A 26356-nucleotide genomic window follows, 5' to 3' on the forward strand; every position below is an offset into this window, starting at 1 on the left:
AAGGAAGTATTCCACATTATTACATATATACTGCAGTTTATTTTGATTCGTCCCTGAAATCAAAATCGGTACTTCCACACCCCATATGCAAATGAGGTCTGAGAGCGAATAAAGTAGTCCGTTCAAGAGTAGCGTTTTTCGAAACAGCAGAAATAAACAATATTTAGAAGTACGATACTTTACGTTTGGGTACATGAATATATTTGCCGAGTGAAATGAAATTTGAACAACAGTAATGGTACTTCTAAGCAGTAACTTATTTTGACTAAAACTAATTTGCATATCACCCATGCAATGATGTTTTTGGTATTTTCACGGTCAATATGCAAATGAACATGGTATTGGCGATTCGCTCCACTTGGATTGCCCTTAAAATCACTTTAATTTTGTGTATCTGTGTGTGTGTGTGATTTCTAGTGTTTTCACGTATTAATTCTTCTGTGATTTGTTTGGCTTGGCCGATTTCGCTCAAACTTAGCAGGTAGGTCACACCTTCACCCTAGTTATCAGGAAATGTATCTCATACAAATTTTGGATACAACACCTCAGACATAGCTCATTTTTCTCAGCTTGAGTGTGGGAACAAAGTTACTATTGGTAAAATCTGAAAACAAATTCTGACCACCGTTTCCATGGAAACAGCAAACAACTGGATTTTTTAATACCTTCACGCCAAATGTATCACACCCTACATTTCTATGATTAAAAAGCATGGACGTAGCTCATTCTAATCCGCTTGAGTGTGGGCAACAATTTACTGAGATTTTTTTTGGCTTGGCTAATTTTGTTTATAATTGACAGGCAGGTCGTACCGTCACTAATTGGCAAAACAATCCTGGTCCACAGCTACCATGGCAACAGCCAAAAACTGTTTTTTTGAATACTTTCGACCCCAAATTTATTACCTCCCACTAGTCTTGTATTCATGCCTTTTATTTTGGCTACGTTGCACACCGGTAAGAGATCACCGACGCCGACGTTGTTACACTGTATCTACGTAATCCCGACGCAACTTTGAACTTTGAATGAACTGTAAATGCTGCCTGCAATCTAGAAAATACTATCGGTTGGAAATAATAAATTTAAGGGATTGTTCAGTTACTCTGGCCTGGGGGGGGGGGGGTTCGGCAGATTCCATTTTGTCAGCTGTAAATCTCAGTTGACCCACCCCTATCAACAAAAAAAAGTGGGCGACCCCCTAACATTATATTTTAAAACATGCTGACCCCCCCCGAAAAACAAAGAAACATTAACAGTTTTGGCTCTGACATGATTACAAAATGTATGATGTGCATTGAAAATATCGTGGTTTGCCGTAATTTTTAGTGTTTGCATTTAATAGACCAGTCACCTTAGGAGGGGAGGGGAAGCATAAAGCCAAAAAACGACTACAGAAAAGGCTGCAGGAAGTAGGGAAATCTATGCTGCTAAAGATAGCAAATAAAAACAAAGCTGTGGAGTACTCACTTGATAAACGCCCTTATAAGATAGGAAAAGAGGATTTGAATCTAGGCGGTTTGAAAACTAATTTGGATTTAATATATCTTTCATATCTTATAGACCAGGAAAGCTTTACACCTGAAGCACAGTCTGTGCTTATGAAAACAAAGGACACTTTGATTTTTGTATAAATTTGTGTTGGATTTTGGTATTTTACAGAGCAAAATATGCATATTTAAAAGTTAAAAAACAAAAAAAAACTATTTATTCATATACATGAATCCATTTAACTTTTTTGATTTGCTGAACAAAAACTGTCACTGCTCTTTGTACTAATTGCTGTGTTTTTCCGTCTCCAGCTACAATTGGATAAATCCAGTAAATATCTTATACAATGGTGACTTCAGACTTTAAATAAAATAATCTGATATCACATGGACTTGGGATGTGTTTAAAACTTAACTGTATAATTGCATGGGGCTCTGCCGCATTGCATAATCTGTTAGTTATTTGTCAACTTCAACCCCAAAATATTTAGCCTATAACATTTTTTGCACCAACAAATTTATAGGCAATATGGGTAATAGTTATTATTAAGAACACATTTGTACGATTAACTTTTTAATCTATTGTTCTGAAATAAAATTTAAAAAAATATATGCATAAGCGCGTGTGTGAATTGTGGAAAACAGGGTGACACCCCCCCCCCCCCCCCATTCGCAAAATAAAAATCAGGGTGACCCCCCTACTGATCCACCCCCAGGCCGAAGTAACTGACCAATCCCTAACAACAGCATACGTCCTAGCAATAAAATAAAATGACTTCTAAGGACTGAATGTTTTTTTGCGAACTTTGTATACGGTGCCCGGTTTTAGTTATAAACCAACGTTAGCTTCACGCTCATGTCCTACCATGGCAACAGCCGAAAACATATTGCTAGTTTTTTTTAGTGGAGTGGATCGCCAACCGGCTTGTTTTCATTGGCAAAATCGTTCAGCAACATGTTTGGCATATTAGGTGTACATCACATGGACTACTACGATTGAGAGAACTTTATATATGTTGAATGAGTTTTATAAACCCCGAAGGGCTCTTGGAAGATCCACCCGCAGTAAAATTAGCGATTGCTATGGAGGCGCAACCATCAACATCAAAATCCCAGGAGGTTTCTGCTGGCGACGTTACCCAGTTCCAAATAAAGATCACCAACGCCAAATAAGCAACATTTTAACCGGTAATCAAGATTAATTCAATCCACGGCTAACAAGCAACATCACAAGTGAAGTTGTAGCGAGAAGCTCAGGGACTACTGCTGACAACGTAAGTCATGCTTGCGTGCCTTCACCATTGTATTCAAACGAATCACGTGGTGTGCCGTTCTCTTTCAAACCCGGGATTCGATCAATAGGGGAGTTTCAGTAAAAAAACACATTACAAATCATGCAAATTCAACATTTTCAAACCAGTATACTAAAACAGAAATGCTCAGCGATGCAAAAGAAGGATAGATGTTACTTTTCATTATACACATCTCTGTTGATACAATCCCTCACATATTCTATTCCCAGTTATACCTGCGTAAATGGATTAGCCTCTTTTGATGTTGACATTCAGACTAAAATCACGTGATAGGCTGTTAACATTGGCTGTTGCATACACTTTCGCCGGTCTGGAAAATGTGTTTAGTTAGCTCTCATTCAAGTAACAATGCAGATTTCCCAGTGGGAGTGAAACTATTCGACTCTCCCATTAAAAAATAGGGGTGTTTTGAGCAAAAAAAACGAATAACCCTGGAGTGCACACAACACACTGAATTTCGGAACAAATCTTGCATTATTTACAGCAGCAGAATACCACAGAAATATCAGACACATGGAAACACTATATATATGTATTTCGGCCTGAACCCTCTCTATTGCAATTCCAGGAAGAAACCCCCCATATGTGCAACCATTTTCCACCTTGGTACCACCCAAGCCTGAAAACAAAATCTTAATACCACGCTGAAGCGTTTGGTAATAATGACAAGAGAACTGGTGATGGTTGTAGAACCATAACTGCCTCAGCTCAAAGATTGTTATGTAATACAGGGGAATGTGAAGGGAAATGTATTGTAGTGTTAGCTCTGTGTAATTTACAATATATCTGCATTAACCTTCACTGTGAAGGACAATATGGGAGTTGACTCAAATGACTGGTAGAAGCAAGGCTGGTCAAATTTTGCGAAAAAGTAGTTAGAATTTCCAGATACGCAATCGATACATTGTGGGATATCAAAATATGGATAATAATAACCAGCAAGTGATATTTCCAGAGATGTAGTTGGAATTGAAGCAAAGGAGTGACCTATTAATCCATGAAACATACTCACACATATCTTATTGCATGTGGACAAAGCTGTCATGTATCATCGGAAAAATATGTTATTACTGTAAATAATTATGAACAATAAAAACTTAAATTTAGAAAAACTATGAACAATTAATAAGGAAATAGGTGATTTGCTGTACAGTTTCCATAAAATTATTACAAGTCCCAGAAGTGCATAGAGTCGTCAAAACGTACAGTTTGGTGACAGTTGGGAATGATACCAAGATTTAACAATTCCATGAGAACATCGCAATGTTCTTTTAACACATGAAACGGATGTGCATTGGTCATTTTGTATAGTTTCAAGCACCTGTATATATTTTGACAATAAACCCCTCATTTACATTGTGCAAATACAAACAAGACATTCAACCTTCTTGATACTAGTAGTAACAAAGTCCGGAGTCACGGCGAATACTAGCGAGTCACCCCTCTAAAAACGTCATTACTGTGCCAATGACATTGAACTTTGCTCTTCCATAAAGCAGCAGTTTCCATCATCAAATAATCAAAATAACCTTGATACCCTGGCGAAGCATGTCTATTGTTTCACAACGATATTTAATTGATTATTTGTGAAATCTTATTGTTGTTTTTCTTTGTGTTTGATGTTTGTAAATTTTTGCTTTTGTTTGATGTAATTTTTAGTAGTCAGTGATATTAGCTTTTGGCTAGGTATTTCAAACTGACTTTAAATAAACAAATTGAATATAAACGAATTGAACGACTGTCCCAAGGGATTTTCGTCTTCTCAATTTCTCAAGATAAACGTCCTAATGTTGTTTTGTTTACTAGAAGGACATGTTTATTGGCAGCATTTCTTGTATTAATTTCCATTGCACAAAAAAGTAGCAAATACTGTTACTGAAGCACAGAATTTACATGATTTTTTCTCCCCGGCCATTCACGCAAACTGCAAACGAAGTCTTTTACCTCATCCATAATTGTTAACACTTTGCAACCGCCTTGATGGATGTATTGTGACGTATTTTGACCCCGGATTCTGACCTTGCATTCTGGCTACATTTACTGCCCTTTCATACCACTTCAGTTTCCTTTCATTATTTCATCCAGATTCCACGATATTTAATATTTAAAACCAACCTTCATTTCGCAGTCACTCTAGTTTTTACTTTTCTAAAATTATTTTACTGATCAAAAGACTTTCCACTCCCATCATGCAATCCCCCATATTACTTCCGGAAACACAGAGGCGATCGCCAGCATATCTACAAATAACCTCGCTCTCAGGAGCTGAGGAATAACTGTATTGCCTCCTTGTGAATGTTTTGACATTGGATTATAGTAAAAAGTGATGTTATTTAAAATGTGATAGTTAATAAATAAATGAATAAATAAATAAATAATATTAGTTTCACAGCTACTCTGTTGTGTGTATATAGTCTACTAAGTACCTAATATTGTCTGTATATCTACTGGAAAGTTAAAGCGCGGTAGTCGTCGCGCTGCGCATGTGCAACATTTGTGTTGATAAACATTGATTTTCCCAAAATTCAATGCGCTCTTCAAATGGAAATCACAAGTATGAGGTTTGACTTGGGCGCGACTTGCACTGATTACCGCCGGTGACTCCTTCGATACCTTCCAATAACATGAAAATTACTTAATTAAAACTTGGTAACGTCCCATTTCGTACGAGACCCATATATCTCGCACATGCGCAGCGCGACGACTACCGCGCTTCAATATGTACATATATTTTTAAATAAAACTTTTATTTTTTCACTACATAATGTTTTTCCTTCAGTATCATATCAATAATAATGTTCCACATCTTCAATTAAATTTTCATTTCATTACTGTTTCCAAATTCTGTTTGCTAATTCCAAATTTGTCATATAATTTTCTTTGCCTTTTCAAATACATGTTTGTCTTTAACTTAAAATCTGCTTTAAATTGTACATAAGTTCTCAGTATATGTTTTTTGTTTGAAATAATTTCTGTCCATATTTACTTAACATTTTTTAGATGTTATTGATTTGACGTTTTTGTTTTCCGATAGGAGATTTTTCTTTGAAATTTAGAGAGTTTTCTTGACAAATTTATTGTACCACTCTCGTTTTAAAGTTTTGGGTTTTGTTGTTATTTTTAAAAACAATTGTTTAAATCCATTTTCGTTTTTAAAATCCATTTTCGTTTTCAATCCGTTTTCATTTTTAAAATCCAATTTCGTTTTTAAAATCCGTTTTCATTTTTGAGATCTATTTTCATTTTCAAAATCCATTTTCGTTTTCAAAATCCGTTTTCAATTTTAAAATCCGAAAATGTATTTTAAAAAGTTACTTATAATTACAAACCAGACATTTCATGACAATATATAAAAGGGTCTACTATTATAATACCAAAGACTTCGATTTAGGTCTGTCGTTAGTCAGTTAGGTAGAGTAGGTATTTTTCCCATGCCTTTGATTGATATTCCACTCCCCCGTTTTGCAATGGTCTTAGTGGCCAATCCAACCGATCACTAACAGTGGGAGCCAGTCTATACTTACAAAGATTGTTTATGCAACCCACTTCCCTGAAGTTGTATATCTAAAAAGGTCACGACCAAGAGGTAGCAGAGGGTTAGTCGACTATTTCTAGTCGTGATGGTATACCCAAACAGGTTCTTACTAACCAAAGACACTCATTAAGATGACAATCTTTGATGCTGAGCCCATTTCTAACCTAAAAGAGTTGTTTGCACAATTGACAGACAGTAATTACTTGACCAAACTCTATTTATGTAATGAGCTATATATCAGCATAAAGAGTAACCATAATCTAGGATAGATTTTATTATGCAGAAATCACGAGGTTTCAGTATAACACCTAACCCATATATGATCTAAAAATAAATGATTTTAATAAAGTAAGAGGTAGGATTGATAGCCTAGAGTTAGGCGCTACATGTACAAATGCCTGTAAGTATGACATGCTATGTGCCTCAGATTTCTCCCTAAATGTCACTAGATAAGTATTTAGGCAATGAGCATATAGGTGTTATCAATTAACGATTGACACAATAGACTGTGTGACGTATTTAAGGTACGGTAGTGTGTTTTTATGAGATTCCAACTCAAGATTTTCACTGACTAGAACGGAACATGATTTGGGTGACCCTGAAATCTGCTGAGTTGATCCACATACTAACCCAATGTTTAAAAACAAAGCATGAAAGTTTTTAAAATCAATGTCACGACACGAATAATGTTATAAATGTAATGTTTTCATTCCCAATCCCAAAGTCATAAGAAAACAAAAGGCATTTCAGATGCCTAACAAATGTCGGTCAAATTGGAATTTGGAAAACGCTAGGATTCATATACATTTTAAGAATACAAGTTCAGTATAACAATTTGAACTAAACATTAAAATGAATTGCACTAGTCTACACATTACAGCGGGATTAGCCGCATTAAGAGTGACGTTGAGAACATGTTTACAAAATGTATATAGCATGCTTTCGAATTCTTTTGAATTATGTAAATACCACATTTCTGCACCATGACAATTGGTAATATTTCCCCTTCAAAAACTTGATTATTTATATATATATTATAAATACCTCTTGGAGAATGCTTTACGTGTTTTAGGAGCTCTATACCATAATCCCCAAAATAATTGTAGTATATTGTATCATAACCTTAGTTAGCATTGATTGATTTCAATTTTGAACAATATTATTTTAAGGGAAAAAAATAGAAAAGTTCAGTATGAGAGAATCACCTGAGAATATATCTGAGTGTTTGAATTCCACGAGTGGCATCTTTAATTCTGCTATAATTTCTGGCGGATGAACATATCTCATTCCAAGATGATTACTTACATCAACAATTGTTTCACATCTGTAGTTTAAAAAAAACACATATGTAAGGCCCATTTTTGTGTGTGAATAATTTCAGGAGTAGCAATAATCTTTCCTTTTCAACCCAAAACAGATAAAGGAATAACTAACAATATTTGGGGGGGGGGTCCAGTGCTTTTTTTAGATTCAATTGTTTTGAGTGTTTTGATTGATGAAGTGTGCCTTCATCTACTATTTTCATAAATGGCTAACCCTTAAATGGTTAATTCCAAACAAAAATGCTAGTGGGCGCTATAGGAACATGTTGGTCTTTATTTACATTATAAATGACAGTGACAGTTATTTTGAAACGATCATAATGAAAAAGCCAACTTCAGCATAACAATCAACATTTCAAATATTTCTTATGTACAACACAAAAATAAATAGATTTTGACCAAAACGAAACAAATAATTTCAATGAAAATGATATGATCTGAAAGTAATTGTAGCATATGTTATAGGTACTAGCAGTCTGTATTGTATATCTATACTGTGTATACACCTGAAGTGCGGTGAGAGAATATAGATCAGTGTGTTTAATTTAAATACCATATTGAATGACCAGCTTAAAATTTAAAAATATGAATTATACAATAGAAATCTTTTGGAGAAATGTTTTTTTTTTCGCTGGGAGAATATATGTTATATAGCAGATTTACTAAATATGTAAAAACAATTATATTTTATGTAAAATCAAACTTCAAGTTCAACTGCAACTTATATACTTATTTTTTTTATAAATATACCTTATTTTTTATTTAAGTATTTATTTCAGTGTAAAATGGAACATGCCATGCAATGAAGTTATCGGTACATTAGGTTACTGTACAAATAAACTTTGGTACACAAACAAAAACCAAAGTAAAAATAATTGCGATCGGGTAACGACAACTGAAATGAAATCGTGAAGTGACATAATTTGTTTGCAACCATTATATTCCCAATGACGTAATATTGAATACTACAGTAATTTTGAGCTGCATACACATAGACGTACATATTGTAAATTTCACAGACCCAGGTATTTTTTATACAAATAATTGTCCGCTTAATACCCATATCCACCCAAAATACTATCAGAACACCATTATTTCAAACTTGCCATTTCCGGACAAATATACGAGAGCAAGAGATATAGTTCCTGCCTCATTACAACAGTCGACATATGAACCTGGTTCTCGTCGAAGGACGAATCAACCATATCCCACACATCAAGAAACACTACACCGATTCCACCAAAGACTCGTCTGATAATTCTATTCATGTCATAATACAGCCAGTTATTACTGTGGATGTTCTGGCCCCTCCAATTGTTGTCACGCGCATGCGCAAGTTTGATTATTACTTTAGAATTTGGACATCGTTGTAGTAATCTTTCACTCGCCAGCTTTGCTCTAAACACACGCTCAACGTATGAGCGGATGGACCACCTACCGTAGTGGAAACTGAAATTCAAAATCACCACTTGTGTTTTTGTATCGCATTGCTTCTGGGTAATATTATCAATGAGATCAGCAGCAAACATGGGTTTCCATATGCTGACAATTTCCCCGGCAATACGTAAAGCCAACACGTGGAAGTCTGATATGTTAAATCCGAAGGTGTCTGCGAATGAAAAGAATTGACGAAGCGTTGAATCGCCGATACCAGTGACTTGCTTATTAAACATGCATTTGTTGAACTCTTCTTTTGACCACTGTTTACTTTGACACACAAGAGGAACGAATGTAACATTGTTGTCCCAGTATCCGTCAGATAAAGGCCTAGGTACATCAGGACCACAAGGCAGCAATTTTGGAGGAGGAACGGGTGTTGGATGATCTATGGAGAAACCGAATACGTTAATTCAACGTGTATTGTTATTTAATAAAATCTGCTGCGAATCACGGGCCATAGTCAATTTGGATAATAGCCATACAATGTTTACGCTACTCCCCACTCTCAGAAATCTGGCATTGTCCTCTTTAACTTACAAGATATCGGGTTCTTGGGTTATGCAAGATATAGATTCTGACAATGTTTGAAATTAGTCAAGGATAAATTCGCAGAATATTTTCATCGTTATTTCACTAATATTCATATTTTGCAAAAACGTCACATATTAATTGCTGTCATAGAATTTTTTCTAAGAATGCAATCATCATAGACCATGATATTGATATTGGTGTTAGTTTGTGTACTGTGTAGTGCTCATTTCACATGGTGCGGAACTTCTCCGGACACAAGTTTAATACATTCAATTAAATCAAATAATTAAATCCCAAATACACACACTACTCCCCACATGCTAATAAGCACTTACCTGTGAGCATAATATTATATGTTTTCTCTTATAAATTAACTGCTGTATTATGGGTAGTTGAATTGTTGTTAGGATATGTGAGTGTAGTGTATGACTTAAATAGCGTTTTCACCATTTAGTGACCCATTTAAATAGAAAAACGTGGTTAAAGGTGAATCTGATATTTAAATAACAACGACTTATAACCATGATATTGCAATTTTTAAAAGATCATATAACACACTATGTATATCTGCACATTAGGTTCTGCAATCAGAATATACACGTACAAGAACACAAACAATATGCAAACTAAGGCTTGTGATTTATTATTATAAGAGTCACTTACCCAATATATTTATTACTAATGGTGATTGCTTCAATTGCACAGTGTTATATTGTCTGTGGAATTTGAAAAGATATATAGTTGTTTTAGGCTCTGCTAGAGAAACTATAAGCCCAGACAGGGGTGGTTTTGAAAAGATACACATGGAAACCTGAATAGACTTAATTGTCACCATATATCAAATATAACTAAACAGTAAAGTGATAGATAAATCTTGTTATTATGAATCTTGCGGGGTGAATAATACATTATATATAGGTATGCAATGTGGAAATAAAACGTCACATGCAAATTGTATCATATATCCATTGAAGCGAAGTTCAGGGACACAACAAATTATGGAAAACAATAAGTCTTCATCAAACAACTGATAAATATTCAACCAGAACCAAATAAAACAAGTAAATTATAATACTTGCTCAAACCCACAAGAGATAAATATAGAGACCCACAGTAATCTTGAAATTATGTCACGTGTCATATTCGTATAATAAACAAGATCAGCACAGCGACAATGCATGTATTAGAGATAGTCAAATAGTCTCTGTGTGGATAATCTGTCATCACGTTTAAACACATTCAACATTAAATTTGCAAGAAAACAATTAGTAATTAATTTTAATATATAGCTACATAGAAGCAATAGCCATGTTACAGGGATAATGGCTAATGGTACATAGTGCAGGGGATATGTACATCATACACCATTTTACAATTGTCATAGCCAGTCTGTTGTACCAAAGACACTAGAAAAAGTGTCTTTGGTTGTACATGCTTATTTAGGTCACGTATCATATATATATGTCTGTAAGATATGCTAATTATATCCCTCGTCCCATGTATTCACCTTATCGCTTGTGATAATGCATTCATGCATATTAATTGGTATCCCGACCAAATATGGTAATCTTGGACGTTAATCACATCCCCTGTTCTACGTCTTCAAAGGGGAATTGGTTGAATGAGAAGACTGTGAGTTAAGCTATCAAATGCTCCCATAAAGCGGAATAACCACGATTATTATTGATAATACGATTATTTTGTAGTATGGCTTAATACTGCTCTATGTTGAAAACCGTATTAAATAATTCCTTGAATAATCTGGCATTGTGACCAGCCTCATTCTTCTCCCGACGAAGGCCTTTCAAATGTTAGGCATACATTTCGTTTTGAATTCAGATCTTTAACAACTCCAAGAGCGTTTTGTTAGGACTGTTAACTGCCATTCCTTGTATGTAATTATAATACTTCATAACTAATTATGGGTTATTTACGCATCTGTCTACACATCACTCAATCATTGGCAGAATTTGTATTCTTTCCGAATTTTCTCCTCTTTTTGTGAGATAAATGAATTACATCACCATCAATGAATGGTTTATGTTATGTAATTATATACAATATATCAATTTATTAATTGTACTATTGACTAAATAGATCCAACAATCTAAAACGTTATCGACATTTGTTTCCTATTGACTGATACTGCCTAATAACCCATCTCATTAACTGTACTTCTGAGACCATTCCTGTCTGACTGCTTGAAATTGTATACATATCGAAGATTATTTACTTTTCTGACACATTTTACTTTCAAATTAAATTTAACAATTTAATGATTCGTTTATAAAATGTTCTCAAAAGCTTCCATATTTGAGAAACCTGGTAAATTTCTAAAAACAGATTTAAAATGTTCCTAGTACTGTGTATAAGAAACCAATATTCCAGAACATGTTACACTATTAATTTTTGAACGTACTCGTTCTATAGCTTACTTAATATCTGGTTGATTAAAATCCTCTAATAAAGGTATTTGTGTAAAACATTACATAAGACAGTGTAAAGTTACAGCGTGCCGTAATTGTGCGGTATTTTACGCGGTATTTTCATTCCATAAATATGGAATGATTACGCGCGTAAGCGTCCTCTAATAAAAAAAAAACATGGCTGCCACCAGGGTTTGACCAGACTCCACACAAAGAAGTTCGCTGATTCTGTTCAAAACTTTTTGGATTTCGACATTCCCATGATGTATCCTTGGAAGGAAAAGATGTATAATAATAAGGTTATTACGAGGATACCTCAAAGTATGCACTCAGACAGTACACCATCGTATCGATACTTCCGCTGTCTTAGTGTATTACTTTGAGGTATCCTCGTAATAACTTTATTACTATATCGTAATAACTTCATATTCTTACACTGATCGGTAAAATCATTTGGTAGTCTATACAATACAACCAGTGATTTTTTTCTATTTTAGTGACAGTGACTTTATTGTGCAATATAGCTGAGCACCGGATATCTGCTCGTCATCTTGAATTCAGGGAACTTTCAAAACCAATAAAATTTCACAACCTCTAGGATATTCCCAATTCGGGTATTATGGCGATTTATATTATTCTGAGAGATGGCTTTATAATTTAAATATTATCTAGTGAGAACTTGTTATTTTTGTCTGTACTGATAACATTTAGTTACATTTTAATTGTTTAATGTTTGATTTGATTTTACAATTTGATTTTACATTCGTATTATACACTGTGAGTAACCCATGAATGTATTGTTATGTTATGTTAACCAGAATGAGTGGGAAATAATATATTGGCGTCTTTGTATAACCCGATGGGCCTTGAAAGCCTAATAAACGAAACAATTACAAAATGGGTTCGACCTGATCCGTAATAATAATAAACAGTGCAATTACGAAATGGTGAAACCATAATAATAATAATAAACGAAACAACCACAATCATCAAATTGAGCTCGACCCTAATAAACGGAACAATTACAACATGGTTTCGACCTTTTTAATAAATACAGCAGTAACAAAAACGTTTTCGTCACATGGGGATCGAAACCCTAATAACACATTGTATTACTTTGACGTGTTCTTAGTTGAAAGTTATCTATGCCTGTCATTGTTAGCGTTACCCAATTCCCATTGTGACTCTGTACGGATGTATTAAAGACTGGTGTTTTCACTAGACGCACTATTAAATACTTTCGTCGTAATGTACTCACCCGTCAAAAAGGTATGTGCTTTGTATGCCCTCCTTCTTAATGTCGTTATTCATATTTCCAACACCCGTCCACATGGAATATAGATCGCTGCACTCAAGACGTAATGGTTTGGTACAAAGAAGTACCGTTTTACCTAAGGAGTTAGCATTAGTATATTCACACATATTGTGCCACACTCCTTCGTTGATGAGTGAACAGCGACTCGACTCCGAAATTTTGCCATTGGTGAAATTAGCATCAAATCCCATCAGTCCCTCTTTTGTTTTCATTGTGTCCTTAAGGTAGTTAATGGCTTCTCTAGTGTACGAGAGTTTAATTGTAACATGTGCTTGTCCAGACCAGGCTGCATAGAAATACACTGCATATGTTCCGTTGCCATAGTCTTTGATTCTCCCGGCTGTGCTTTTCTTCAGTGCGGTATTAGTCATAACAGCCGTAAAGAAGTCACCTCCCCGATTTCTTTTACGATCATTGTCATCGCGAGTTTCGATTAAAACAGAAATATAGCTACCTTTGACTAATTTATTTTTGTCCCCCTGAATTTTCAGCCTGAAAAAGAAAACACAACCTTTTCTAAATATTGGGTATTTATTTCCGCAGTTTTGGTCAAATATGTTAAAGACAACACGAACACATTTTTTTCAGTGATCTCCAACTTTCAATTAGTTAAAGTACAAATATTGTTGATTGTTTAATAAACATACTTAGTACTATTTTTTTAATTCAATAACAAGTTACTTGTCATCATTCATTTTGTGTGGATTACCTCCATCTACTCCATAATAATCTCGAAGCACGGTTAGACACGGTTCACCTTGAAACAAAATACTGCTCTGGTCCTGAATAAATGCACATATATGCACATAATCCAAATGCCAACCTTGTGAATGCCTAATAATTAGGCAGATACGAGCTACAAATATAAGTACATACTGCATCTATTTTATCAATACGACAAACATATATTAGCATAACAATCTATTACCTTGTCTTGTTGGCAGACGTTGGTGTCAATGTGCCAATACCAAACTCAAATGGCGAACTAGAGGTGTGTATACTTTTGTCATTACTATTTTTATGCACCCATTCAAGTTCATCAACTACGTTTACCCACTCCATCGCGAATCTGTCATACTCAATGTAAGGGAATAAAAGTTCTTCACCGCCTTGCTTCACATTTCCTAACAGTTTATTTGTTGCGGCCCTTGCGGGTTTTACGGTGGTTTTTGCATGGTCGTCGGGCGGTAGTATATTTCGTACTGTTCTGTTATTTGCGTCAGGATCAGGATGAATCTGTCAAATAAAACACTCATATATCTTTGTCAAATTTACTAAACATCGTGATATTACATATATACATATATGCACACTGTTACCTTCTGTAGTTCGAGCGACAGAGGATCGTCTGTTTTAACATGCACGTTTCCTTCTAATTCTTGTTTCACAGCAGACATGTGTGCAACTCGTGTTTTATTTTGAATATAGGTTACGTTGGTCGTTTTCAGAACTGTGACGTCATGAAAGTCGTGTGATGGGACGCTCCTCGTCATCACTGGCGAAAGGAAATCTACCAGCCCCTATAATAACATAAAAGAAAATAACGCAAATTATAATTTCCAGAAACCACAGTTTCCATCGATTGTGACGGAATCTGTAAAATCCCCCAAAATAATTTTAAAATAATTATATTGTTTCAGTAACAATCATTTTCATAGTACTAAGTCCAATCTGTTCCTTTATGAATTAATTGATTAAATTGAGCAAAACGACTGGTATTCATAACTTTTCATAAGGAAATTCAAAAAAGGGCTCTTATTGAACTCTGAAGTACATTTTCTCTCTTCTTATATGAAACGTAATACTGTAGCAATCAAAATGACAGCACATTTAAATGATTAGCAAAGTCTCTAAATTTACACCTATGATTCTTGTCAGAAAAGTGAACAAAGTGCCATCGCAAATGACCTCTATGTTGCTATTCCCTCATCTATTCTAATTTTTCGTGTTTTCTGAATAAAACAATCTGCCGTTTGTTATTTTGTGATCAATTAATTTCATTTAAAAATAAACAGTAATAATTAAAGCTGCAAGCAGCATTATGGGTTATAAGCAAGTTGTTGACATTTTCTAGGCGGTTGGCAAATGTAACCTCAATTATTAAATTGTAGATATACTATATCTAATCTATCTACTGTTATTATTTATATAATCATAATATAGAATATTAAGCAATCGAAAATGTTACATGATTTATGCGAATATCCTAAAATAAAATCTATAACTTTTCAGTTATCCGGTTTACAGTGAGACAGCCATACAAATGTACTTAAATATATATTTAAATATATATGATGTATCCAACACGAATAGTAGAAGTTGCATATATTATTACGTTCATGTATGGCTTTATATCGAAATTCTCAAAATATGAAGCAAAACAGCAACTGCACATTACCAATACATTGTTTTGCAAATTACCCAGCATCCTCTTTATAGGAAATGACATTTGTACTGTTTCACTATAACTATTTGAGGAATAATTTCACCAAACATCAACATACATTGAAATGAAAAACAGAAATAATTGCACCTCAATACATTAGTCATTATTCAAATAGTAAGCAATTTTTAAATTAAAAATAATATAATGCACATTGTTGCTTGTTGGCATATAGCAAGAGTCATAGCATAATTTTAATTATATTAACATGCAGTTGTTTAGCATATAAAGATGGCTGTATTTGGTGGCAGTTCAGAGTTGACATTTTAAAAAAAGATGACCGAATGTCTGGACAGAAAGTGACCTGGAAAGCTGGTTTCATATTTGAGACTTTCTCTGATAATGTTGCGGTTAACATGTTTGTACCGGTCGCATGCAGATGCTCGATACTTGACAGGTGAAATCGCTAATCAGCCAATCAAAATACTGGGTGATGCCAACGTGTTCAAATTACCAACACGGAGGAGATTTGCCGATGTTCCAGCACGACCTTTTACCTCTGGTTTTGATGGGAAGACGGCACGTTTTTTTTAAATCAAAAAATTAGTTGTTTTCGATGATAAACTGACTATTTGAAGACTAATTTAAAATGTTTACGAATGTAGATAAGTGTAATCACTAGCATACATATTCATGCCCCCGTGGATATGTATTTGGAACCACAGCTTGATCTCCAAACATCGTAAATGGCATATTTCACTGAGCTCCCGCCACGATGTTAGCGGCTTGGTTCGGATTAGCATACTAATACGGTGGCCATCGTGACCCTTATTTTTAATTTATATTTGATTTTTATTGAAGTATTTGTTGAGCTTGATTTCCAAATTTTGTTCAGTTTTGCAAGCTGGTTTATGGCAATTGCAAGCCTCTTCTTAATTTCATGTTAAGTAACATCTTCTTTTAGCGTTGAGCTGAGGTATTGGAACGTGTTTACTTCTTCTAAACATTGTTACTTCAAAGTGCGATGTATGATGTGCTGCCCATCAGGGCATTCATTTGCTAAAATCTTCATTATTGGGATGGGATACCAAATTCTCTATGTATGTTTTGGGAAAAATTGATGATTATATTTCATTTTATATCTCATTATTTGCTCGGTGTGAAAAACTTGTGTATCATTATTATTGAATGTTAATAGTCTGGGACCCAGGGGCCCAAAAGCCTTCAAAATATGGTTGGACTTGACACTTCTTCCTATACTTTTTGCAGTAGATTTTTATTTTAGTTCAACTATTCACAAACAAGAATCAAGAGGTCTGCTATGCAACTGCTCTTGCAAAAACTGTGAAATTGATGATTACTTGTTGAAGCATTCAAATAGTATTGACTCAATATTGCGAAATTGTATATAAGTGCAAACAGGTAGTGTATTATTGTTAAATTAGCAGCCACTAATAGGATTGGAACGAAACTTGGTGGAAATATTCTAAAGGTCAACAGATGATTAATATTTATTCTGTGATGAGTAATCATGAATATTAATTAGCTAATTTGCATAATACACAATCAAACTTTGTTTATAGAGTTCGCGTTTATGTTAAGATTCAACAAAGCCATTAACACTCGATTTTGATTATTCCTCATCAGGTTTGATAAGTTAATATTTATATTTGGTACAGGGGTAATCTCATTGCAAGCGTGAATGCAACGTCAAACACTTTAGAGGTATGTTGATACTTTATTATGTAATATATGTTACTTGTGATATGTTCTAATTGATCAGCCTTGATATATTTCTATAAATCTCAATGGAAGTACGCAATTGATGTTTATTGTTTTTATTATATAACTAGATTGAATCATGGAGGCTGCATTTTCTTTTGGCGCCAAGAGACGGGAGCCCGAAACTGATTTTACTGTGTGCTTAATTTGTCAGTGTGGAAAAGAGACAGCACCATTGCAGCGGCTGACAGATCAAGGCTTTGAATCATTCGCATATGCTGTAGAGAACAGAGAAGAGGATGTGTCTTTCCGTCTGATTTCTTATATTAAAAACAAAGATCTTGTTTTGTCAAAAATGCCACTATATCATGCCAAATGCAGAAACAGTTACACAAATAAAAAAACTGTCCGACAAATGATGCGAAAAATTCAAAAGACAACACATGAGAAACAGCAGCCTGGTTCCAGTACTGATTCGCAAGATACTGCTAGAACTAAGACAAGATCCTCCACACAGTCGCCAATAGATTACAAAAATACATGCTTTATTTGTGAAAAAACAATGGGACAAGTCTGGAGACTGGAAATTAGTGCTTGTGCCTACAACAGAGCGTCAAAACTCTGTTATGGAAAAGGCAAAACAGTTGGAAGATGATGTTATGCTGCACAAAATCCAAGGCTTACCGGGTCAATGCATTGACATGATAGCATATGATTTCAGATACCACCGTAATTGCATGAACACATACTTAAATAAACAGACATCTGTATGTAGTGATTCCAAGACAAATCAGAAAATATATGATGTTGCGTTTGGTGAGATTATTTCTATGATTGATCAGCCATTATTTGAATGCGGCAATGTATATTACATAACAACGTTACGTGATCATTACAGAGGTCTTCTGACCAGGTACGGTGCTGAAAACGCCAATGCATCATCAAGCCTAGTGCATCGCTAAATATATCAAAGCTATTGTTCGAGGTTTCCAAACTTAAAGAGAAACTAGATGAGTCTGAGTATACAGAGGAAAGTGACGATGACAATGAACGTGAAACCACACACATTGACATAAAATCACTGTCATTCCATTCAGCTAAACATTTTAGATTTGAATTGAAACAACTTGGAAAGGCTGAAAAACAGCAATTAAGAAGTATTAAGGAACTATCTGCAATACAGCATGCTACTGATGGAGATCATGCAACTGGGGACCAAGCAAGAGAACCTGGTGATACAGAAACAACAGGAGGGGTTCCAGATAATCCACGTGATGTGCAAGTTCCAACAATGGATATATCATATGAAGCTGCTGCATCACGAGTTACTGATAGTTTATACAACCATGTATCATGGATACTGACTGATGCAGATGCCACCATAGGAGATAGTGGAAGGGTTTCTTTAAAACCACATCTACATGAACAAGTACTAAACATGGCCCAAGATATCACTGCTTCAGTAGCAGGTATAGCAACACCGAAACAAGTAGGGTCTGCTATTCATGTATTGAAAGAAACTAGGAGTAAGGACACTTTAACCCTTTTCAACAGATTAGGTAATTGCATAAGCTACCAGGACACCCAACGTTATATCACAACAATGGCAGAAGCAGCTGACAAACAAATATCAGATGATGGGTTCTTTCTACCAGCCAATATAAAACCAGAGAGATTTACTCAATTTGCTATTGATAATTTAGATTTCCATGAGCACACAAAAGATGGAACAACACTTCATGCAACAACGCACATTATTTATCAGTATCTCTCTGATGGCGAAACTGTTGATCATGTAGGTGCTGTGCCACTTGTGAAGTCACGTAACGTTTCAATTAAAGATCCACAGCCTTTTTTAGCAGAACAAAGCAATCTCACTCTCAGAGAGCGTCAAAAGAGTAGATCACTAGCTGGAATATATACATCATTGAATCCATCAGAAGATGTTGAATCACCTCTACAGAACAGCAACATGGTATGGTTACTGATGCAGATTGGCCCGACTAACATGATGAGTGATATTGAAATTAGTGATTTTGTTCCACCAACATGATAGATTAAGCTCAGATGCAAGAGGAGCGACAGTGATCGGCTATGGTCCAATATTCCCCCAATCACCTACACAACCAGATGTAGTAGAGAAATCTATAGAATACTGCATGAGAGTTTCAGAGAAGACAAATCACAAATTTACAGTTATAACTTGTGATCAGGCTATTTATGAGATAGCCCTTGCTCTACAAAAGAAACAACCCTTTAAATTATCTAAGCTTATTCTTCGAATGGGAGGATTCCACATAGCTACTAACTTTATGGGAGCCATTGGATTCTTCATGAAGAATGCAGGAATTTAAGATATTCTTGTTGAAGCTGGAATCTGCCACTGTGGAACGGCAAACAAAATAATATCAGGAAAAGACTATTATTCCATGCTGAGGGCACACAGTTTGGTTCAAGCTGCTATGTTCCACATTTACTGGGAGGAATTTGAAAATTGACTCATAGATGAGAACAAGGGAGGTGATGAATTAGCAGCACTGTCACACAATCTACAACTAGTATTTGAGGATATAGTAGACTACGACAGGATGACGCCACTTGCTGCTAGTGTGGATGCAACATCAGATCCACTTACTTCTGTTAAACAGCTACTGCATGAGTTTAATACTACAAGACAAAAAATGCCCACTAGTAAATTCTGGTTAATGTACATAGATATGGTGATGATTCTAAAACGATATATCCAAGCAGAACATGCTGGACTTTGGGAATCCCACCTCTCAGAAGTTGAGAAGATGCTCCCATATCTGATCGCTGCTGGACATTACAAGTATGTGGCAAGCGTCCCTCACTATCTGGTAGCAATGAAAAGCCTTCCAGCATCTGCACCACAAGTGGACCAGGCATTTAAGGAGGGGAACTTCACTGTGAGGAAAACACCTGGACGGTTTAATTGTGTTTGGTCTGACATGGGATTGGAACAAACTTACAACTGTGAAGCGAAAACCACCCTGTTCCATGGTATAACTCAAAATCCTGCTGCCATGAATAAATATTTACAGGCCTTACCAATGATGACTGCTGTCTCTGAAAAAACCAAAATGATGGCACATATGGATCAAACCAATGACAAACACCATGAAGACACTGTGAAATTAGCTGAGAACGAATCCAAAGCGATAAAGAACATACATCAAATCATTGAACAGAAAATGATAAATCCATTCACATGTGATGATGATGGCTTATTGAACATATCAACAGGTGAGAAAGCAGCAACATGTGACTTGGTTAATGCTCGTGAACGAGGCATCCATGCCTTAAGTTCAGCTAAAGAGAAAGGTAGTTAAACTACATACATTTGCCACAAAGACCAAAAAGATTCAGACAAGTGCGGAAAAAGCCAAAAAGATTTATGAAGAAGAGAGTTCAGTGTTCAGAAATCTGTACTTTGTACAAGAATTAGATGAGCAAAAGAAGAAAGAAGTCCTAAGTTATGAATGGACAAGTTATCCAGCTTCTATCTTTGAACCAAATGCAAGTTTGTCACAAGGCTATGCCATGCGCAAAGGAAACAAAGCAGATTACCTCAATGGCATCAAAGACAACCTGGGTGATGAATGGACCCAAGAGGACTATATTCCTTCATCTGATGAACCAACAGTGCTGGTGGTTGATGCTATGGCTTTCATCCAACGGTATCAGCAACTAGGCTGCAAAACATTTGGAGAACTCCAAGAACATTACATGAAGAAACTTCTCAGTTTGTCTCCAGATTATTGCACGTGCATCAATTTTGTTGGCGATAGGTATGATGTATTACCATCAGAAAGTTTGAAGGGTGAAGAAAGAGAAAAACGAGAGCTTGCATCAAAGAACACAAGCAAAGAATACGAGCCTTGTGACAATTTTGTCATTCCTCCTTGGAAGGAATTTGTCCAGAATCCTAGAAACAAGGCCAACTTATTGAATTATATAGGGGAGTCATGGGCAGAGTACCATAATGCACTACCAGATGGCATAATGGTAATTCTAGGTGGTATAATGAGTGACCCTGGTAATACTCTTCAAGTTACAAATGAAAGTGTGACTCAACTGCCAGAAGTGTCATGTACAAAACACGAAGACGCCGATACGCGGATGTTTGCTCATGTTGCATACTGTGTACAAACACTTCACTGCAAAAGGGTTATCATCAAAGCTACTGATACAGATGTTGTTATACTAAGCATGTATTACTGTGGTCGTATTCCTGGGCTGTCAAACATATGGGTTCACAAGATGAACACTTTTCTTCCAATCAATAGCATTACAGAGGCACTTGCCAGGAAGTCTGAGATGGCACTTGCTGATATTACATCTATTCTACTCTGTGCATACGTTCTCAGTGGATGTGATACTGTTAGTTATCCCTACAAGAAAGGGAAAAAAAGAGCTGCTAAAGTTGCCCTTGAAGTAGCTTCAAAGTTACGTCCACTCGCTCAATATGCTGGTGAAGGGTTCGATGTTGATGAAAATGTGATTGAAGCTGCCAGACTATACATCATGGCACTCTATGGTAGAGCTGACTTCTGTGGAAATTTGGACGAGTTAAGAGCACACTTGTTTGGCACAACAAAGGGGGATCTGAGATGTCTCCCCCCAACTGAAGATGCCTTTCTTCAACATATTCTTCAAGGCCTACATCAGATAGTTGTCAATAAAAGTGCTCATGATCCAGTGCCAGAATATCCAATTGCAACAATGTTTGGTAGAAAAGTTGTAGATGGAAAGCTCGTACCAATAAGGATGTTGAAAGGAGCTAAACCAACTGAAGCCACGCACAAGAACTATTGTCGTTGTAAAAAGTCAAAATGCTTAACTCGTCATTGCATCTGTGTCAAGGCAGGAGTCAAATGTGTTGTTGCTTGCATGTGTGCTGCAGACCCAGTCAATTGTGGTAGGATACAACCAATAATAAGTGAAAGTGATAGTGAGTGAGTGAGTGAGTGTGTGAGTGGGTGTATTTGGATTGCTATATGTTGCGAGGACAAAAATACAGATATATACCTACTTCCGAGGACATACACACCTTCCGAGGACCTTTTTCATAGTCCTCGGAAAACATAATTTATATTAATAGTTAATTCGATTATTAATACGTTTTGCGTAGCTTAGGTTTAGTATCGGGGGAAGGTATGGTTCACGTTATATTAATATTAATATAATTGTACCATACCTTACCCCGATACTAAACCTAAGCTTCGCAAACATTTCTATGTTCAGTCACCGGATATTCAACTCTTGTTTAATTAAACTTAATTAAAATGCAATTCTCCATTGTATTGCATTGTAATTGAGTTTAATTAAACTCCAATTAAAACGCAACCCTATATAGGAACGCGTTTTAATCGAGTTCATATCGCAACTATATTAAAAGTTAATTCAACTATATTAAAAGTTAATCCGATGAAGTCCTCGGAACATATTGCAATACAAGTATGTGTGAGTGTGTGAGTGAGTGAGTGACTGAGTGCGTGAGTGAGTGAGATAGTTACTGAATGTGCGGTAGTTACTGAATGTGCGTTTTCAAGCATACCATATATTATATATATCACAAGGGGTGAATTTTTGTTAGAATAGTACAGTCTGAGCAAGTTTCTATTTCGTGTATTTCTTCTTGATTGTGTAGTTTTACATACAGTCTAACTTCATTTCCATAATATAAACATTATAGTATATGAATTTAATAACGTTCTTTTTTCAATATTCAGACAAACTAGTTTAGACTTTTTTGCCTTCACTGTTTTCAGCACATATCAAATAGTTAAGTGAATTGAGTGATTGTGGTGTATCAATTATGTATATTTCAATATTTTAGTTTCAACTTTAATGATCGAACCAAACTTCATTCATGCATGAATGTCATAACGTCATTTACGGGCATACCCGCATTTCTGATAAAGTTAATGTGAAAATCATGGCAATACAATATATATGTATATTTATTAACTTTGTTACATATTACTCGAGTTACTTTTCGTAAATACTACATTTTCAGTTTGTATTTGAAACTACCAAATTAAGTTTTGTGACATGTTTAACATACATTTGGTGAAAGATTGTTTAATAAATACTATTTGTTCAAAATGAGTGTAATGTGTTTGTTTGATTTCCATTGAGTGTCAGTGTCATGAACACATGTAAACTATAAATGGAACAAGTGTCGGTCTTACTGCGCATTCAATAAAACAAATACGGTATCTACTATATCTACTATTTATCTACTAACACCTTCCAAAATATGTTTATATCATAATTTTAATAGGAGAATCGCTAACACAAATCAGGAGAAAGGTTTCAATTGAAATGTATTAGCTGAACCCTCGTCTTTTCACATGTTTTTACTGAAAATACTAATATTTCCTTCAAAATTAAAAGTTGCACTTGCAAAATTGTAGTTACCATCAGTTCATATATATTCCAAAACAACTACTATGTTGGCAGTAACATATATTTTATTGATCCCATGTAGGCCCAAACCCAGTATCTCCTCAAATATCTTCATACATTTGCTCAAAAAAGTGCCGCCAACATGCACTGGGAAAAGTGCCCGGATGTAATATTTTGCAAGAGTTAAGGAAGAGCAGGCCTCGTGATTATTATAACATAAGGTATAATCCAAATAAAAATGGTGGTCTGCAAAGTATAGGAGATGGTGTCAGGTACCCTCTCAGATTGAACCCTTGGGTCCCAGACTATAATATTGTTAAAACATTTCAAATATTTGACATATATTTCATTCAGTTTTGTGTGTGATAATGACTTATTTAACACCTTGAGCCAGATTGCATAGTATGCTGCCCATAATATATTGAGTAAATTTTGTTTTACTGTGTGTTAAAGCGATTTCAAAAAACGTATAAATATTCCATGTGTTTCTGTCAATAAGCATTCGTTTATTAGTGCAATCTGAGGATACAAATATATTTCTAGCAGAAGAATGATTGTATTGATGTTTGAAAATGTATTCAAATTTTGCTATTGGCACGCTTTAGATGAGGTTAAAATTACGCTTGATATGAAATCAGTGGGTAATTTCAATGTGATTGTTCGGACCATACTGTTGCATTATTGTATATTATTGTTAAATATACCAATATAATTTTGGTTATATTTTGCAGGTGTGATATATTTAACAGTTAATATATGATTTACAGACGTAGTGATGTAAGGGAAAGTGTGTAAATAATTTACACGAGAAGGAAAGGTAGAACCTAGATAAGTACGAGAAATTTTGCATTGTTAAAGTGGCATGATTAATTAAACACTACAACCTTCATAGTATTTTGATAGTGTACAGTTTACTTGGTTAACCTATGTTGTCACCTGATAGTGTACAGACTTGGTTAACCTATGTTGTCACCTGATAGTATACAGTTTACCTGGTTAACCTATGTTGTCACCTGATAGTGTACATACTTGGTTAACCTATGTTGTCACCTGATAGTGGATAGTTTACTTGGCAAACCTATAATTTATACTGATGAAGACACTAATAATTCAAGTACATATATTAATTGTCGTTTTCCCAATAGCTAGTAACCAGTACCGAAAAAAGTCTATAAACTGTCAAACATTTTCTTAACTTTTTCAGGTATAATACTGGCACTCTTTGCTGTTCATTATTTTGACTGTTCGTACTTATGTGAACAACATATTACCAGTTGTGGTGAATAAACATTTCATTGTATACACTCCATCAATTAAGAAATAAATTTGAAAAAAACGTAATTGCCAGTGCAAATAATACTCTCGCTATCTCGAGCGTAGATCTCAAGATTTGTTAAGTGTAGGGATTCTTCAAAAGTAAAATACAAGTGTGTATATAAAAAAACGCAATTTGTGTGAATAAGCAGTCATTGTTCGTTACACTCACTGTGGTCTGCTTTGATATAATCGAAAAAGGTGTAAGACAATACAAGGTGCCAAACACACAGATCAATATAGACGGCGATTACCTTCTGACATGTGAGTTGTCCTAAACACCAGCCAACAACAACCAGCCATAGTCCTTTACAATTAATCCACTTTGATATCTTCATCACAGTCCTGCCATGTAAATGAAGTACTGTTTAATCCCTTCAACGGCTGTAGTGAAAATGTATGTCTTGACTATATAATCACCACATTATGGGCGCCGCTGCATACGACACAAACTATATCTGGCGGACTACCTAAGATGCAAATCGCGTTCAAGCCAAGTTGGTCAGTACAAACAATAATAACTCATGTTATTTTATTCTTTCTACATCGACCGTCTGTTTTAGTTTGACACGCACTAAACACGTCAGAGGCGAGCTGGCTAAGCGCTATACGCAGTTGGCTAGTTTGAACCAGTGACTATTCATTACAATCAACCAGAGCCACTACCATCATTGAGATATAATTACATTGACATTGAGGCTGAGACATATGAAAACAACTACCGTAATCGCAGTTCATTATTCAATGTGTATGGTCACAGACGGCAATGTTTCCCGTGTGGCCGAATAGTCATCTCCCGAAGGAATAAATGAACTCAGTTATATCATATGGTCACACGTTATAGTACGGCTAGTCCTGCTAATCTACAAATGGCGTATAAACTACCGGGGTTTAGAACGTTAACAGATAATAATAATTTAGTACATCCATAATAAATATCAGTCCCACATACTGCTTATCTTACAGTAAGTAACACAAACTGGCGATATCAATATCAATTTATTTATCAATATAAATGTATATATAAAACAGTCAACTATAAATCCATGAATATATATAGCAACTTACTAACCTCTAAATTTGCAATGTGTATCCTGGTAGAACCTATCTGTGAGTGACATAGAAACAGCACGTAT

At 35.2% G+C, this 26356-nt stretch overlaps 1 protein-coding gene across 1 annotated transcript; it reads right to left on the reverse strand.

Moving 5' to 3' along the window:
- Positions 1–8386: 8386 nt before the first annotated feature.
- On the reverse strand, positions 8387–26334 carry LOC102808685 (NXPE family member 3-like). Its single transcript, XM_006822560.2, has 7 exons — positions 26293–26334; positions 25475–25565; positions 14689–14889; positions 14298–14605; positions 13313–13861; positions 10292–10344; positions 8387–9482 (listed from the first exon to the last, which is right to left on the reverse strand). Exons 2-7 carry the CDS (start codon positions 25556–25558, stop codon positions 8749–8751), a joined length of 1929 nt encoding a protein of 642 aa, XP_006822623.2. The 5' UTR covers positions 25559–25565; positions 26293–26334; the 3' UTR covers positions 8387–8748.
- Positions 26335–26356: the final 22 nt, after the last annotated feature.

The sequence above is a fragment of the Saccoglossus kowalevskii genome, chromosome 6, assembly GCF_978046115.1.
Source record: "Saccoglossus kowalevskii chromosome 6, keSacKowa6.1, whole genome shotgun sequence".
In the NCBI taxonomy this organism is placed as follows: domain Eukaryota; kingdom Metazoa; phylum Hemichordata; class Enteropneusta; family Harrimaniidae; genus Saccoglossus; species Saccoglossus kowalevskii.